General features: G+C 49.8%; 1 protein-coding gene across 41 annotated transcripts in view; it reads right to left on the bottom strand.

The window, feature by feature from the left end:
- Lrrfip1 (leucine rich repeat (in FLII) interacting protein 1) overlaps positions 1–18,399 on the bottom strand; it is a 132,015-nt gene extending 113,616 nt beyond the window's left edge. For 40 of the 41 annotated variants that reach the window (XM_006529209.4, XM_017318960.2, XM_006529212.4 and 37 more), the window contains exon 1: positions 16,436–18,399. In XM_006529209.4, coding sequence (XP_006529272.1) covers positions 16,436–16,531 — 96 coding nt within the window. In that variant the 5' untranslated portion in view covers positions 16,532–18,399. The remainder of the gene's footprint in view (positions 1–16,435) is intronic. The other variant, NM_001111312.1, reaches the window with a different exon arrangement.
- Between the last annotated feature and the right edge of the window lie 652 nt (positions 18,400–19,051).

Genomic DNA, 19,051 nt, shown 5'->3' with positions numbered 1-19,051 from the left:
TAGAACCGGTCCTGTACCAGCTTGACTCCTGCTACCCTAGGCTCCTGGAGCATCTTCAGCTAGATACACAATACATAGCTGGTTCTAACGAAGTAGAGCCTTCAGATGTTACTTTGAAGTAAGGCTTAGTCTGCTTATTCATTCAGGAATTCATTCCCTCGCTGTTCGCTCAGGGACTCAGCATCTGCTGGGTGCTAAGAGCCACCGCAAGGGTGAAGTCCACCACCAGGCTCTGCCTCAGAAAGGTGCTGTGGTTGGGCAGTTCCTCAGCAGGCAGCTTTTGGCAGCTTTGGGCCTATGGTCACAGCAACAACCATAACGGAACTCATTGCTGAGCAAAAAGAGGCTGCATCAATTCACGGAGATACAGGATGATGGAGATACAGGATGATGGAGATACAGGATGATGGAGATACAGGATGATGGAGATACAGGATGATGGAGATACAGGATGATGGAGATACAGGATGATGGAGATACAGGATGATGGAGATACAGGATGATGGAGATACAGGATGATGGAGATACAGGATGATCAGGTCCTCCATCCACCCCACGCAGACAGTCCTGATGGTCAGGGCTCCTCACACCCAGCAAGTATACCGCACAAGCCCCATCACACCCAGGGCTCTGGATCCAACATGACTAGCTGCTTCCAGGTGAGGGAGACCCTGTACTTGGAGGTCACATTTTGAGAACCACTGGGTCAGAAGTGCCAGCCTTATCTCTAGGCTCCCTTGCAACATGTTTTGCTTTCTCAGAATTGGGCTAAACAACTTTCCAGATACTGTTTCATAGATGCTCCTGTGACAGCCACATCTAAGGGATAGAATTGTCTAGGAGACACACTTGCAACCCATCCCAAGCAGAACATGTGGTTTTGATATACAATTTACATCTGTATAATACATGAGAGGAGGCAAGGAGGCAAGGAGGAAGGAGAGGAGAGGAAGAGAGGAAGAGGGGGCGATAAATGTGTGCCAGGCTCGGGTTGGTGGGGGGCAGGACCCTGTGGCTCTCATGTGTAACACAAGACTCATGCTGTGTTCCTCCTCATGTGGTACAGACTGAACAGCTACACAGAAGGAGTCCCACCAGGCGACACTGAAGCTTGGAGAGATTCCATGGAGGCTTGAGTGGGCTGAGGACAGCCCTTCCAGCCTAACTGAGGCTCCTCCCTGACCAGCTAATATAACCCTGATGTTCCAGGGCATCTATGGTCGTCATGGAGACGGCAACTCCAGTGCATTTCTTCCCCATCTCCACCTGAACCTGAATGGACCAAGGCCTCCAAGGCCAGGGAAGGCCATACATAGGCATGTGCAGGCTTTGGTGTTTCCTGCCACACTTCCAGCCAGCCCGTCTTCCTGAGGGACATTCCAGCCCTGGACAGGCTTTTCAGCTACAGGAAAAAGCAAGGTCATTGCCAAAGAAGCTTAGAGAGTGTGCTTTGTAAAGAGCAATGAATGCAAGCTGGGAGTGGTGGTGCATGCCTGGACTCCTAGCACTCAGGAGGCAGTGGCAGGCGAATCTCTGTGAGTTCAAGGCCAGCCTGGTCTACATAATGAGTTCTAGCACAGTCAGAGCTATGAGAAGAACAAAACCTCTGGAGCCAGTGAGCATGCTGCCCATGCCCAGCAACAGACACTGGCGAGTGTGAAACCTCTGGGGCTCTTTAGGGCTGGTATGTGTTAGCCGGACTGTGTTCCCTTTTCGACCCATGTGAATTCTGGGAGGCGAGCAGGTGGCTGATATCCCACCTCAAAGACACCTTTCCCTAACTCAGTCAGACAGCCTGAAGCCAAGTCTGAATTAGAACCTGAAACCCAAAGCTTGAAGTCTTGAAGGGAACAAAGAGCTTAGATTCTACAGCAGAACCTGCAGTAGCAGGACCTAGGTCCTAGCGTAGAACCTATAGCCAGGAGTCTGAGGGAGAACCTGGGTGCAGAAACCCGGAGGCTCAAGGGGAAAGAGGCACCAGGAATTTCCAGTCTTGAGAAGAGTTTTGACCTGGGGACAGGTATCAGCCCTCTACCTCTTTAAGCACAAATAACAGGCAGGTGATCATTGCACACACACACACACACACACACACACGTCTGTGGCCAGCACGATGTCTGCTGCAGTTTCTGAGGATGTGCACGGAGAGCTCACCACACGTATGACATTCACCCCAGCTCACATGCGCCATGATTTTATGACAGCCTCCATCCCTCAGGAGGGAGCACTGGGGCTCAGTGACCCTGTGGCTTCATTGGAGATGGCAAAGCTGGCGCATGGGAACTGTGGAGCTCAAGGTGAATGGCCAATGCTGCTTTCTCCATGAAAGACTCAGTGTGACTCAGGGAGCCTCTTAGGGGACGCTGCTGGGCTGGGAAGCCGGGAGGAAATGTTCTCACAGCAAGAAGAGCCCAAAGGCCTTGGCCACAGGGATGACTGTGGTCTCTGGGGTTGCTGGCCCTTTGCTGGTGACCTCTGAGGAAGCTAAAGGGCACAGGGTTTACAGTTCCTGAGTGTGCTGTGAACTGAGGAGCTGTGACGATTAAGAATGGGCTAGCCATAAAAGCCACTCCATCCACCCATGTATGGACTTCGACAGAGACTGGTTAATTGCCTGGGAAAAGAACAGTATACTTATAGACGTTCCCAACATACGTTAGTGTCCACAAACTAAACAGGAAGTCACTCTAAGCCTTTGACCGCCTTTCTCCCACCAGCGGTACCTTGGCAGCAGGAGGCCCACCAATCACACGGCTGGGCAGCTTGGAGGGCTCAGGGTGCTGGTGGGGGAAGGGGCAAGAGGGGACAACAGCCCACTAATCAAGGAGAGGAAGCTGGGGAAGGGACACATTTCAGGAGGAAAGCCAGCAGGTGAAGGAGGGAGCAGACAGTGAATTCTTTGACTAAGACAGCCCTGGCTGTGGATACAGGTCAGTCATAAATCCTCTTAGTGGCTCCTGTCTTCCACCTACAGCAGCGGACCCCAGGGCCTCCAGGGAGTCAGAGATCCGAGATATAGACATAGCTAGCAGCAGAGCTGGGCTCTGTTCACACACTGAGAAAAATCCATCGCTATGGGACCTTGTGGAATTCAAAGGGAAAGCTATTAAAGATGAGGTATAGGAAGGCTTCCGGGGTGGGGGTGGGGGATGGTGGGCTTCATCTGAAATCACTCTGGACTTTAAAGAGCAGAATAAAAACTGTGTGGGAAACAGAGTGACCACCCTGAGGGTCGTGGCCTGTTTCTGTACCTCACTCCTGAGGAACACTTTCAGAAAGTGCTATCGGAGGGCTAGCCGCTGGGATGTGGCCCTCATTCTGTCCCCACAGTACCCAGTAGCATTGATTATTAGCCCTCCTGCTCTAGGGAGGGAGGCCTTGGAAAAAGAAACTAAAGCTGAAACAAAATCTAAGTTTTTTTTTTTAAGGGGGGGGGGAGGAGGAGGGAGAATCAGCTTCACACTGAGGTGGGGTTTTCAGTGTTGAGAGGGAGAGTCGGTGTGCGCTCCCCTCTCAAATACAAGTGACCAAGGCAAATGTTCTAGAGGCAGTTCTCAAAGTGTGGGTTGTGGCCCCTTTCACGGGGGTCGCCCAAGACCATCAGAAAACACGGATATTTATATTACAATTCATAACAGTAGCAAAACTACTGTTTTATGGTTGTGGGGGTGGGGGTCACCACAACAGGAGGGAGCTGTATTTAAAGGATTGTGCCATTAGAAAAGTGGAGGACCACTGTGGAAGAGCATTAGCAAGGCCTTCCTGTCCCATTCAGCAGCCCAGCCAGGGTGACTGGCATCCCATTGTCTAAGGGAATGGACAGACAGCCCTGGGTAGAGCAAGGGTGGGTCTTCAGCCAGACAGTGCTGTATGCACAGTCCCGTCTTGGCTAACAGAAAGAGGGGTGGAGGCTGCACAGTACATTCTGGGAATATGGAGTCATGAGGAAAGAGCTAAGATGGGAGCTGCAGGGACTCCAGGGTGATGAGGCGAGGATTCTGGGAAGACACTAACCCAGCATCTATTTTGAGAAGCTCAGCTTTGTAGCAGGCATGGGGACAATTTTAATCCTGTGGAAAGGTAGCTGTCATTGATCATTTGTTGTCCCGTTTCTGTGCCCTGCTAATTCTGGGTTGAGTATGAATGGCCCCTCGGCCCCACCATCACATGTCACGCTGAGTTGGAACATGTCCCATTTTTCCTCTGCCACCATACCTGGATTTCATGTGGGCAGCTGACATAGCAGACCAAGGTTGTACCTGAATATGCCTTGACCTTGAACCTGCAGCATCCAGGACTGTGAACAGTCAACATCCAAACTACTACTACGCAGTCTGCAGTATACTGCTCTATCAGTCCCCCCCACAGGCAATGCCTCCATACTTCTGGAACACAGCCAAGTGCCATCAAGTTTGCAGCTGAGGCCTCCACTTCCAGAATCCAAAGCTGACTTCTAGAACCACTCAACCTCCCTCCCAGCCCAGCCCACTTCCTGACTCCAGGGTAATGGTTCCTTCTCCACAACTTTGCAGAAGGTCCGATGGAGGAAATACAAAAAAATTAGCTAGCCATTCTTCCTGCACCAGAGAACAGCCACTCACCCTGACAGAGTAGAGCATCAGGCTTCCATAGCATCTGGACTCAAGGCACACACTTGACAGAAGAGAGGCAATGCCTAAATCAGTGTTCTTCTCCCCCAGAAGCCATCTGACAACATCTGGAGACACGGTCACCTATCACCACCAAGGAGATGGAGTTATTGGCATCTGCTGATCAGAAACTGGGGGTGTCGCTGAGCCTTCTATGGTATATACAAAAGCCCCCACAAGAGGGCATGAGCTGGTCTCCAAAGCCAATAGCATCTAGACTGAGGAACCCCAAAGTATGATCAGAGACATCAGAAACCGAAACGAGGAGTTAGAAGGCCGTCACCTCCTCTCAACCCCTGTGGCAACCACGCTGGCTGGCTGGAGGCATGGGTTAAAAATAGGGAGGCAGTTTGGTAACTTCTAAGAGATCAGATAAGCCCAAAGATAAACAGTTGTGAACAAGCCTAGCCTGTGAAGTCCGGGTCTTCAGGAAGTCACTCAAGACAGACACTCACCTAGGCTACTTGAGGATGGAGTCCTACAGGGAACCTGAGTGGATCCTCCTGCTGACTTAAACTGAGGACCAAGAAACAAAAGTGACACTGATACAGTATTGAGACTGAATACAGGGGTCCTTTGTGCAAAGGACAGCATCAGTGGGCGTTGACTAAGACGAAATACCTGCTATAACAACTTAAGGGAATGAGGAAGACATCTGGGGAGTTGGGTCATGAGCCTTGGGCCACGATTCTGAGGACAAGCATGTGGTGGCGGCACCGTGTACTCAAAGCTTCCTACTTCACGAGAGACAGGCAGCTAACAGAGAGTAAGAAACAGAAGAAGCCCCTCAGACGAAATACGGCCTCCAAAGACACACCCTTCTGCTCTGCTCCTTTCAGCTAGGCCCTGCCTCCTAAAGCTTCTAAGAAGACCCTCCTCAAATAACTAAGTAACTCCTCAAATACCAGTAACTAAGGATGAACCCTTCAATATATATCAGCCCTGTGTGTAAATGTGTGTGTGTGTGTGTGTGTGTGTGTGTGTGCTCATTCTAAATCCAAATCATAGCTCATACTCTGAGCCAGGAAAGCCCACAGGCACATGGACACTAAGATATATACAAAGTTAAACCACAGCCGTGAAGCCAGACGCAGTGGTACGTGCCTGGGACCCCAGCATCCTGAAGCAGGAGGCTCTTCAGTTCAAGATCAACCCGCTATCAGGTGATCTCTCTGTCCTCACCCTGCTCTATCCTTTTACTTAGGAGGAAGAGTTTCTGCCCTGGCCCTGGATCCTTGGCCACATCCCAACTGGATGCAAAGCACCAAGGCCACCTGCTTATCTGCCCGAGCCACATGCAAGCAGGAAATGTCCACCACCCTTTCAGAAGTAGTACCTGCTAAGAGCTACATAACATACTCCACCACTTTCCGGCAGTACCATTCCTCTTTCACTGAAGGGATAGGATGAAGACTGTCCTTTCCACAAGCGTGCCTCAGGCGAAGCAGGACTGCAGTCTAACCCCTCCCACCTGTACATCATTTTCCTCCGCTTCTGTGCCAGATCGTGATAGATGGCTTGAGAAAACTCTGTTGGGATTTCAAATTATGGGCTATGCCTATTATAATATAGCACCATAAGGGATATAAATCATTGCTCCAGAGCTATGGGGTCTTTGCCAGCACAGTGGCTGTTGGCTATATGGCTACTTTGATCTGTTTCAAAACGATTGAGAATGGAGGTCCTCAACTGCGCTGCCACACTGCCACTGCTCAACAGTGTTCAAGGACGGACGGTGGCGCTTGTGATAGCCTTCAGAAACACAGACAATTTCCACCACAACAAGGATGACCCACAGGCCAGGCCGCTCGGAATGAGAGAAGGCAAATGTGCCAGAGGCAGCGAGAAGCAGCTCAGGATCTTTGGGATAGCCATGTTCCCCACGCAGTCTGCTGGGGATCCCAGTTCTGGGACTGTCAGCCTGGATATTCCTGTATCTTCCCAGATGAGGAATGTCATAGAAGATGGTAGGAAGTAAGAAAAAAAGAGAAACCAATGACAAGGGTAGCAATGTAGCATGGAAAAGGGTGAAAAGCGGAATGGACCGTGTGTGAGTCCCTAGACTGGATGGCATGCGAGCCCCCGGGTGGCGTGTGAGCCCATGGACTGGACAGTGTGTGAGCCCTGGATGGCATGTGAGCCCCCTGACTGCGTGTGAGCCCCCGGGTGGCGTGTGAGCCCCCTGATTGCGTGTGTGCCCCCGGGTGGCGTGTGAGCCCCTGTGGTGTTCTATACAAACAGGGTCAGAGCTGCTTGGTGAATCATACCAAGAAGGGAGTGGAAGTCCTGACAGAAGGCAGCAGCGGCTCAATGCTGACTGTTCCTGGCTCTCACACGCTGCTGACCTGAGAGTTTACCCCGGCCAAGGCTGGATCACATTCTGCCTACCCAACCCCAGGTGTATCTCAGGTCTTAGAGAACTTGACAAGCCAGTGAAAGAATTGATGATTCTCAATGCCTAATGTCAGAAAAATCTTTTTCTGTTATTTTGTTGGATTTTTCTTTTCTTTCTTTTCCTTCCTACCCCCCCCCCCCGCCATTATTCTATTTTGAGAAAAAGGTCTTGCTAGATCACCCTGGCCATCCTAGAACTTGCTATATAATCCAAGCTGGCCTTGAGCATGTAGCAATCTTACTACTTCTGCTTTTCAAGGGTTAATATCACAGGTGTGTGTGTCCCTAAATCCAGCTCAAAAATCCTACTTTTTTTAAAACTCCAAACTAATGAATGATTTATCAGTTTTGTAGGGAGACAGTGAGTTCAAGACCAGCCTAGACTACATAGTGAGACTCTGTATTTGTAGAAAAGTAGAGAGAGAGAGAGAGAGAGAAAGAGAGAGAGAGAGAGAGAGAGAGAGAGAGAGAGAGAGAGAGATTAAAAGGAAAAAGGGGGCTGGTCAGATGGCTCAGTGGGTAAATACACTTGCTCTTAGACTGACAACTTGAGTTTCATCCCTGGAATTTGAATGGTGGAGAGAAGTGACACACACGTTGTCTTTTGACATTTGCCCTGTGGTTGCACATGTGTGCATTCTCTCTCTCTCTCTCTCTCTCTCTCTCTCTCTCTCTCTCTCACACACACACACACACACATAAAATAAATCCGTGTGATCTGAGTACAGCGGCACACACTTCTAAACCCAGCACTTAGAAGGCAGAGGCAGGAGGATCTCTGTAATCTCAAGGCAGATCTGATTTATGTCTCAAAATAAATAAATACACAGAAAAAAACAAAATTTTAAAGGAAGAATCACAAAGTGAGGAAAAGGATGAGGGGCAGGAGGGAAACCTCAAGAAATCAAAATTAAATATAGTTCAGGTATATTTAGTAGGAGTAGATTAACTTGAATTCTGTTCCAAACAATCTAACAAAAGACAGAGGTGTAGAAAGAACAAAAGGAAGATCAGGTATCCTGCTGGTTGGTGGGGTGGGGATACCAGAAATGTCACAGAACTTTTGGATAGTCATTTCCAGATTCAATGAAGCCAGTTATGCTTGATACACATGGGAAAAGCCTAGGGTAGGAAGAACAGTGATTGCTACAGGGTCCAGAGAATAAAAGCAGGTTATGAAGCTGACCGTGGGAGAGACTAAAATTCTCAGAGCAACCCTCAATGCTAGAACAAAATAGGAAGAGGCCCTAAGATGATGGCAGAAATTAATTTTTAATTTTGCTTTTCCACATTGACTTACTGGCTTGGTAGGTAATACAGGCACGTCCCTGACAAACCTGCTTTCGCTACTTCCCACGCTCCTCCGCTGTGGCTCTGCCGGTGTTCCTTCAAGCGAATGCCGACAAATTGCAGCTTTCCCCCCACAGAGGACCGAGTGCCACCTTCACTTTCTGCACAGGGTTCTTTTCAATTAACAATGCCAACTGGAAACCACTTCAAAGGACACAGAGTAACCATTGGCATTCTTTGGAAACTTATTTTTAACCTAGACCTCTATATACAACCAAACTATCAATCAAGTGGGAGGGTAGGATAGGAGGCTTTTGTAGACGTGCAAATATTTGGAAAAGGGGACCTTGTTCAGAAGGACCTGTTCCAGCAAAACCAAGTTTAGAGCCATAAAAGACAATTACAATCCAGGAAATGGGGACTCACACTCCCCCACCCCCCGCCAAAAAGATCCATCCTTTAGAGCTGTAAGAGGGAGCAAGAGCTGAGGGGGTCAAAGCCCGAGGACACCCAGACCTGACTGGGAGGATTGTGGGGAATAGATAGAATGGGATGATGGCCTGACTTGTCTAATTATATTACAAACGGGACCACAAAGGGCTTGTTAAGACTTTGAAGAATTACAGATCATAGACATGGGCACAGGCAAGCAGTTTAAATAAAAAGAAACAGCTACTTGTGCTGCCTGGCTCCCAAAGTGATGGGTGCTATGTAATACGGTCACTTCCACCGGCGTTTCCTGAGTGCACTTTGGCCATTGCCCTGAGACCTTTACCTGACATCTTTCGTTTGCTCTCATAATCACCTACCTCATGGGAAGTGGACTGTTAGTATTTCCCTGCTGTACTTATAGGAGGTCCAAGTGCTCATATAATTGCTTTTGACCATGGAACAAAGGACAAATCTGAACCCATGAAACCTGATTCTAGCATCTAATATCCTCAACCTACCATGACATTATGCCAATGAGTATATTATTTAACCACAACAATAGAAATACAGGATGAGGATGTGGGGGAATGGCAACTTGTCTCCACGGATACCCACTCTCAATCTTCTACCCAGGAAGGCAACAGACAGCATCTAAGCTTGATAAACCTATGAAGAATAGTTTTATAAGCTGCACTTTAATAATGGAATATCTACATATATGCATAATATTTGTGAAAACTGTGGCACTCCCCAGGGACATTCAGGGACTTATGGGCCCATTAAAATATTTGGCTTTTACAGGACAGTGGCAATGGATCATTTATGAAAGTATCTTTTACATTCTAGAAACTGGAACTTTTGCTGGACCTCACAGTCATATATATATATATATATATATATATATGTGTGTGTGTGTGTGTGTGTGTGTGTGTGTGTGTGTGTATGTGTGTGTGTATACATATATACACGTGTGTGTATATATATTATATATATATACACATATACGCGCGTGCGAGCGCGCACGCGTGTGTGTGTGTGTATACATATATACATATATATATGTGTGTGTAGTTAATAATATACCTTGAGGTCATGTAAGACTCAGGACTGACATCCTGCTGTGGACTCAGCAGTTTGCTTGATCTGCCTTTAAGAAAACAATGTAAGGGGCTGGAGAGATGGCTCAGTGGTTAAGAGCACTGACTGCTCTTCCAGAGGTCCTGAGTTCAATTCCCAGCAACCACATGGTGGCTCACAACCATCTGTAATGGGATCCGATGCCTTCTTCTGGTGTGTCTGAAGACAGAGACAGTGTACCCACATATATAAAGTAAATAAAAATCTTAAAAAAAAAATAAAAGAAAGCAATGTAACAATCAACCTGACTTGCCTTGGATTTCCCATGTAACCAGCTTCTATAATCCAAGCTAATGCATAACTATAATCTTAAATTATGTATTCTCCCATGCTCCTGCCCCAGAGAACAATGTGTGTATTACGCTAATTATTTGCTGAAAACAGCAAATATAGGTTGAAAATAATCTTATAAACCAAGTATCCACCATTAATGTTGCCAACAATATTTGTTTATTGCTTAGTGAAAAATGTTTATACTACTGTCTGTAAGTTGGGGTTAGCTGGAGACTGTGACTTAATCCCTTGTAAAACTCTGTTAGAGATTTCTGTAGAGTGTCCTTCATTCCTTCCCCTTGTGATGTTTTCTGTGCTGGTCAATAAAAGACAGAGCAAAGCCCTTTGTGAGACATATAGAAACTAAGACACAAGGACAGATTCACAGGACAGTACTCAGGCGCAGGTTCAGACTCATACTACAGGCAGACTGGGATAACGGGAGATAGAAGAGAGCAAAATAGAAACTTGCAATCTGGACAGACTCTTGGTTAAATGACATCAAGTGGGCAGGGCCTTGATTTCTCTCCTTACTGTGACACGGAGGCAATACTGGTGACTGAGTTCATCATTAGTGCTTTCAAATCAATACACACAGCAATGTAAGAAGCCATGTCTCACCAGAGAAGTGTCAGGGTCTGACAAGTATTGAAAGAACAGTTCATGATCCAAAGAGACAGACCAGCATTAAGACCTCTAATTGCTTCCACAGTAGACCCAGGTTTGGTTCCTGGCACCCTGAATGGTGCCTCACAACTGTCTATAACTCCAGTTCCAAGGAATCTAAGACTTTCTGGCCTCCTACATTCACATGGTACACATAAACCCACACAGGCACACATAAATAAATAGAAATTTAAAAAGAAAACCCTAAAGTTACAAAACAATTAAGAGAACCATCCAGCTGTGTTGGTAATGGCCCGAGAACATGAATAACAGCAAAACTGCATATTCGTTTGCTGAGGTAAAAATTAAAGCTCTCCAGACGGGGGCGTGAAAGGAGGAAATCCTGGATACAGGAAGGCAGAGAGCACTAGTGTCTGCCTCATGAAAGGTTACACTGAGGGCTCACAGGTCAGCTGGGGACAGCTGTCCCAGGGATGGGTGAAGCTGACCTGAGCGTAGGCTGTCATCTGCAATGAGGCTTTAGACAGGACATTAAATGAATGCTCTACTCTTCTGATGGGACTTAGTATGCTTGTGGGATGAAGCTTCTGAGAATGGCTTGCTCACAGTTGTCCCCTTCTTCCTTTTGTGTCCCACACTTAGATGAGACTTACAGGTGACAACCTTGACTACAGTCCAGGACTGTGGTCTTCACCATTCAGTCTAAGGTCTCTTCAGCCTTTCATAGGAAAACCCCAACGCTGAGCATGGAGCTAGGAGTCACTTAGACGGTCCACAGATGGAGGAAGAGACAGCTGGCTCTGATAGAAATAGCTATGGGTGGGGCCTGGAGGCCACCAGAGACAGCAGAGCGGTCCAGATGAGACTCTGAATCCTCTCAGCTTCTTCCATCTTTCAGAAATCACATCAACAGTCCAAGCTCACAGACCCAGGAACTCCTGCTTTGGCCATTCATAATACCTCACAGATGATGCCCAGCCCCCAGATCTGTGTCTCTTTTAGGAGGGCCACCCAAGATGGCTATATTTGAGGTGGGGCAGCTCTTCACATTGGACAATGAACAGCCACATGTTCCCCCACCCTATGGAAGGTGGGGTACCACCACTTCCTGACTGCACAGTAATAGCCTAACCACCCTGGGTGGCACAGCCAGCCAGTGTCCACTAGGTTTTTATGAGTTGACTAGTCTTGGGAAACAAAGGCATCCGACTGAAGTTAAGTGGCTGGGTAGCAAAAAGGACTGTTGAATTCAGGCCCTAGTGTGCTGTCACAGTGGGGGTGGGGTAGGGCATGGGAACTATGACAGAGGCCAGGAGTTTGTCATGATAGCTGAATTCTTCCCAGATCCCTCAATCCAAGAAAGCCACGTCACCTTGGTGCCAAAGGTAGCAGAGGTAAGGGTCTAAAATGAGCTAGACCCATGAACACACCCCAACCTATTGATATCCCAATGGCCTTGAAGCTTGAGCAAGCAGATGTATAGACAGGCTCACCTTACACAGGTAGAGTCCTGAGGTCTGCTTGGGAGGATGAGCAGAGCACGTGGATGGACTATCTCAGTAGGATTGCCCAGCCCAGGAGTGGTGCTCACAGCAGGTCTCCTAGGAGACAAGCCTGCAGCCTGCACATGGCTGCTAGTGGTTTCCTGCAGGAGCCCTAGAGGCAAGCAGGACGGAGCATGGGCTCAGCAGCGGAACATAGAAGGTACCATCAGCCTGTGAGTCTAGGACAGGAAGTCTCCAGGGTGGGAGAGTGACATTCTCTGTTCTAACATGTGTGAGCTAATGGCTGCAGGTTGCCTTTCCCAGGAGCTCTGCTGGGGAGAAGGGTGGGGGTATCTTCTATGTATCAGGAACTTTGGTCCAGAGAAGGTGAAGCTGGGGGTGGGCTCTGAGTTTTCAACATTCAGGGCTCCTGGACCACATGCTAGGAGGATCCCCTCACAGTGGGTTCCCTGGACAAGAGGCTTCAGAGACAGTTATGGCCATTCTTAATACCTTACAGATGATGACCAGATCTGTGTCTCTCTTAGAAGAACCACCCAGATCCCCCTCCCCTTCCTGTCTTGTCCTGCTGAATGTGGAAAGGCATCTCGTGTAGGCCACAGAGGGAGGAACCAACTCACCACCCAAGATGATGGGCAAACCCAAATGAAGCCAGCTGCTGCGACTGTGGCATTGGAAAGCCTTGGAGAGGACACTGAACAACCTTGGACAGAGCGCTGAGGGGGAAGCCCAGGCCCCCCTAAAGTCCCTGGCAGAAGGTCCACATGGGAGGAAGGAAGACTCAGCCTGGAGATTCACCTTATGAAGACTTCAGCAACACCTCTGCCCATATGTGAGACCTGGCACTCCCAGCCTCCTAGAAGGCCATGCCTTACTGTCTGGAGACTGATGGCAGGCCCCTTCCCCCAACATCATGCTAGAATTTCACCTCCTAAAGATGATCCAGTCAGTACTGATATGCCAAAGGCATATTAAATGACAACCCATCTATTTGCTGGACTGGAGCCAGATAGGACCTGTGGAAATGGAAAGAGACAAGGCAGACTGTGGGGGAAAGGGCACTGAAAGGCTCTGTTCTTTCTCAGAGAACTTCCTAGCTCCAGGAGAACTGCACTCCTATTCCATGCCACTGAGTGAGTCCCTTGCCTGTATGACCCAGGTCTCCTGATGACCTTGGCTCAGGGTCTCCATTTGTCTTCCTGAAGGCAACGTTCTGTTCCTCCTACCGCTCTTATAACCACTCCACCTCCACTCAGGACTATACAGCTTCCTAAAGGATTGGGGCAGGGATGCCCAGTCCTTAGTTGGCATGTGCACAGGACAAGGGGCCCTCCCCAGATCCAGGCCTGGCATGGATAGCCCTGTCTCCCTTTGCCACAGGGACTTCATGGAAGCCAGTCATCTGTGGTCTCAGAATTCGGAGCAGGAAAACTCTAGAGACCTGTAGAGGTTCCTCAGAAAGCTGCAACTAGGTCTGTAGAGAGATGCAGACAGAGGGTACTACAATTCAGGGATCCATCCTGGAATGACCCCTTGGCCGAGGCTAAAGTCAGTGAACTTCCACACAGCACCTCTGCCTGTGGATGTGGTCAGCATACAGGAGCCTGTAGTACTGAGATACAAGCACTAGCATTCTCGCCTGGGAGTCCCATACTGTGCTGCTATGTGTCTCTTGTCAAGTGGTCAGGACTTTTGTCTGGCTGGTAGATACATCCTTCAAGAGCTCAAGATACCATTTCCTCCAGGAAGCAGCCTCTGATGTTATCTGCTAGCTGGAATTCTCATTCCAAACCTTCAGACCCTTCCATGACCCTTCTGATCAGATGGGATCTTCTACAGGGACTGTTGATCTACAGGTTCCCACCCACTCTTCTTTTTTGTGAGATAGCGTCTCACTTTGTAGCCCAGACTGGCCTCCAAGTCCGCAAACATTCTCCCAGCTTGCCCTCTCCCGTGCTAGGTGACAAGATAATTCTACCCACATTGCCAGACCCCCTTTTTGATCCAAATCCTTGCTAGTTTTCCTGCTAACTCTTGGCTGTTTAGGATTAACTGTTGGATACCATGATCATGGATTCAAGAGTGAATTGGAAACCAAGCTGGAGACAATTTTACTAGTGTCCATAAGAACATTAAATTATTCAGGGCATAGATATTTGCCACCTGAATACTGATTTAGCTTCACAGTTGGCCAACAGAATTCAATTTGTACCAGAGCAGACAGCATCACCTGCTCCCTCCAGTCTTTTCATTGAATGCCCCTGGCTCTGGGTAAGTGCCACATCTGTGGTTGACTTTCACCATTGGTTTGTCTTATTCGGGGGTGCACTCATTTCATGCATTGGTTGGAAATACTTTGCCTGCTGTTCCTTTGTGTGTCCCCTAAGCCTCAGGAAATCTGCCTCTCTTTCAGAGATGAGACCAGGGCTGAGGGGGTGGGGGCTGGGAAGCTGGCTTTCCTAGACCAGCACAGTTAGTATTGAGTGGTCCGACCTGTCTGGAAGCTCAGGTCTGACTCCTGCCTGTCTTTATAACTGCTGACTGCGGTTCCCTGGGTGTAAGGCAGAACCATCCCCTGGCCTCTGCTTCCAATCTATTTTTATACCAACCACCCGATAAGAGGTTGGCTTACGAGACTCCCAATCTTCTCATTCCTTTGTCCTGCAACCACCAGGATTTATGGGGCACTCTGGCCCTCCCAGGGACACTTATTTGCTGGGTAGTCACAGAGCCACATAAGAGACTGTTGTAACCAGGAAATTATATTCAAACCACTACATGTAGCAAGGGTCTGTATTTAGCCAAAGGTCCTGTAACCAACACCATTAATCACCCACTGTGCACCTGTCTCTAATGAGCTCCTGGTATAAGATTTTGCCTGCCTGCCTGACTGCCTGCCTGCCTGTGTGGCGCCTTCTACAGACGACCAACTAGCCTCCGCACATTCTGCCAACTTGCGCCAGGTACAGGAAGGGACTTATGCCTAGGGTGACATGGGAGAGCTACCTGTCAAAGGGCTCAAAGAGGGCAGAATTTGTACACTGGGTTTCAGGGGATGGGTAGGAGTTTGCTGGAAAGTCCTCTCCGGTCTTGTACAGAGAAAACCGTTTCTTTACACAGTGTTCTGCAAACACAGATCTAGGTACCAGTAAAACTGAAGCCAGGCATTCACAATTACAAACAAGAAGACCACAGCCACTACTTCTCCAACGCAACCGCAGCCTAAACTGCTAGGAAGTGTTTCCACGCAGAAATAATATGTAGGCTAACTCTCCATCACAACCTGCTCGGAAGAGATGGGAGGAGCCTGGGTTTCACCTGCATGGACATTTAAATTTTTTGAAATCATTATTATTTTAGTTAGTACGGGCACAGGACGCTCAACTCAAAAGGAACAGAAAGGCAATTCAAATGTCTCTGATTCCTTTGTCCACCCTATGTCTTAACCAGTCGGCCCCCTCCCCCAGAGCGGCTGCTACCAGTTTGCTCTAGTCTTTCCACGTGCCACGCATGCTGCCGCAGCCTAAAGGTTGCATCTTTGTGGGAGAAAACCGGGCGTTTGTGCAGACACGCACACCCATGCGCCCTCCTTTGCCACATGAGAAGTTCATTAGCAAACGCGTTTGCCGTTGTAATGAACTGTCCAGGAAACTTTTATCAAACGTCCAAACATGCCCTAGCTTGCTCTAAGGCTGGTCCAGACACGGGACCCCTAAGTTACTCCCAAGCTGATCCCTGTGTGGCAATGGTCACCAACCAACTGGGGCCATTTCAGAAAGACCATGTGGCTTCTGGGGCCGCAACTGGTGAACAGGGTTGGCCTAACCTCTTTTTCCGGTACAAGGAGGGTCACTGGACCCCCCCAGTGGACTGGGACCCCGCCACCTTGAGCCCCGGGTAGCAAGACCGAGTCAGCCCCGGGGACTAGCGGCCCACAAGGACCAGGGTCTGGAGCTGAGGGTAGTAGCGCCACCGGCGTGTGGCGGGTGCCGAGTAGTCCGCAGGCCGTGGATGAAAGCCGGGGCCCAGCGCTCCTGGGGCCCGGTCCAAAGCGCGGCCGCTGGGGACCACTGGGGACGGGCTGGGGACCGCGGGGGACGCTGACAGCTGTGGCCGCGTCTCGCTTACCTCGCGCGCGATCTGGTTCAGCGCGTCGTCCTCCGCCGTCAGCCGCTCCCGGTTGGGGAGCCGCTTGCGCCCCGATCCCTGCGTGCCCATGTCCATCGGCCACGGCGCACAGCTGCTGCGGGACCGGTCTTGGAGCCGCGCTCGTCCGGCCGCCCGCTCCGCCCCTCGCTCCGCCGCGGCGTCATGGCGTCAGCGGCGCGGGGCTGGGAACGCGGGGGACGCGGGAGGCCGGGGCCAGGACCGCGGGGATCCTCGGGTACCCCGAGACCGCGAGGTGGGACGCAGGGACGCATGGTGGTGATGGAGAAACTCAGGCGGTGGCGGCTGGTGGCAGGGAAGCTGAGGATAGGGACACGGGGACCCCGGGTGGCTCTCGAAGACAGGGGATACTGAAAGTGGAACCCACAAAAGAGGCTCCTTCATAGGGGCGGGCCAGCGGTCAGGGACCTAGGAGTAGCATACTGTGGAGGCAACGTATTGGAATATCAGAACACTGGGGACATTGGGCACGAGGGGATACTGTGAGACCAGGGGAGCTGTTGGTAGTGTTTGGGGGCGTGCGTTGTAGAGGGCAAACTGCTGGGAACTGCATGCCCACCATTGGAACAGTGGGTAGCTGAGTGGAAACCTCTGCTGGAGTCATACAAAGGTTTTCAGGGAAGTGGATGGCCCAGAAGAGTTTGCACCTAGGAGGGATAGGCTGGGGTTATAATTTAAGCCAGCATCCCTATCTCAACCAGTTGAGATAAAAGTCCATCCCCAAGGAGTGAGAGCCTTGCTCTGGAATCAGTTCCAGGTGGCTTCTGATGGCAGCCCAGGTACCTGGGACTCAAAGCACTGCGAATCGTCCTTTGAGAGTACTCAGTTCTGCTCGCCCATCTTTCTGCTCACAGTGCTGGCTGGGGTGCCTCTTGACTGGCCAGTGGACTCCAGCTTCGGAGAATGGGCTCGACATAGTCCCTGCCATCCCTGGGAACTTCATATTTGAAGCTCTCTATGTCCCTCCTTGTCTCCTGGCTCTTAGTGGACTGTTTCGTATTAGACAGGGCACCAGCAGAGGGTCAGGCTGGCAAATGCATTGGGGTGTCTGAAGTTTGGGTGATATTAGAGGTGGCTGGACCTGAGGAAGGACAGGAGGGAGGATGGCCCAGGACGAAGGACAAGCCTTAGGAGGTCATGGGTAGCAGCTCTACCCCCACTGGGATTGGAGTGGTTAACATTCTAATGTATGTCCAAGCAAGCTGTATGACCAATGGGTGTGAGCCCTCACAAACATCATGTGGAAACTGAAGGGGACAAGAAGCAGACCCTTCAGTTACAGAGAAGCTGTTGGAAGTGTATGCCAGGGAATAGACAGTGGGAGGAGCAAGAGATTCTGGTTACATTGCTCGGGTTACAACCTGCTTGGCAGACGATAGGCAGAAGGGAAACACCTGTTAGCCAAATCTTCTAAGATAAGGGCATACTACTTAGTGATATAATCCTGCCTGGGCATGCCATAGGCATTATCTTTACCCAGGCCAGCTGGGGGCTGCTCATCATCTCCCCAGCCAAGGGGCATTGAGATGACTCTATGTCTGCCAAGGCCGTGTCCTGCCAACCTGTTCCTTCACTCACATCTCTTCCACACCTGCTACCTGTCCACTGATTGCCCGGGGCTCTTAGACACAACAGGAAAGGAGGCAGGCTGGGTTGCTGCCCTCTTAAGGCTAAGGAAATACTGGGTGCTCCTTATCCAAAGCCAATTCCAAGATCCAGCATCTTCCTTCTGGGTGAAGCCTGCCTGGTGCTTAGGATCTTTCCCTCTGCCCTAGATCCTCAGCCCTGCCCACCTGGCATCTGAGGAATCTGATCCTTTTATTCTAAGGGGCATTCCATCAGTCTGTCTGGCACAACCTCCTCCCAGTAGCTCTCTCCCTTCCCACACAATAACATCAGTAGACTGTGTCACAGCTCTGAGAGGACACATGATATCCAGGGCCACTGTGTTCATTTGCAAGACCATCTCTGAGATCCCACTTAAACACAAATGATGCCTTTAGAAAGTATTCAGGGAAGAGTGAAGAAGACAAGGGCAGCCTGGGTAAAGGACACTGTACATATGGCTGAACCCTATAGAGTTTCCCTCCATGAATTTACTTTGTTCACTGGGCAAGCTCTGCAGGGGGCTGGGAAGTTATCAGGGATCCAGTCCAGTTAGTGTGAGGACTCAGAGCTTCTGGGGGAGAGGTCCACAGGAGCTGTCAGAGGGATCAAGCTGGATGCATTGAGTCATCGTGGGGACCTACCCCGGCCTCCTCTACTGTCCCCCACCTGCAAAGGATGGGAAGGCCTCTCTTGGAGAGAGTCAGGATGAGATACAGCCCCTCCCAGAGATGGCTGGCAGAATGGAGCAAAACCTCTTGTGGCAGAACATGGGGCTAAGATTATGGGTGCCAGTGGGACTGAGAACAAGTTCTGTGTCCTGCTGGGGAATGGAGGTGGGGTAGGGGTGGTAGCTTGTCTCCCATGACCAGCCAGCATTTTCAGTTGCTTCTTTCAATGACTCATACATGTATTTCCAACAGAGTAACGTGGTTTAACTCACCCCCAATTGGCTTTCTTGAATACCTGTGG

This window comes from Mus musculus, chromosome 1 (genome assembly GCF_000001635.26).
Source record: "Mus musculus strain C57BL/6J chromosome 1, GRCm38.p6 C57BL/6J".
NCBI lineage: Eukaryota > Metazoa > Chordata > Mammalia > Rodentia > Muridae > Mus > Mus musculus.
The sequence above is the reverse complement of the archived record's forward strand: the minus strand, read 5'-3'. Positions and strand labels throughout refer to the sequence as shown.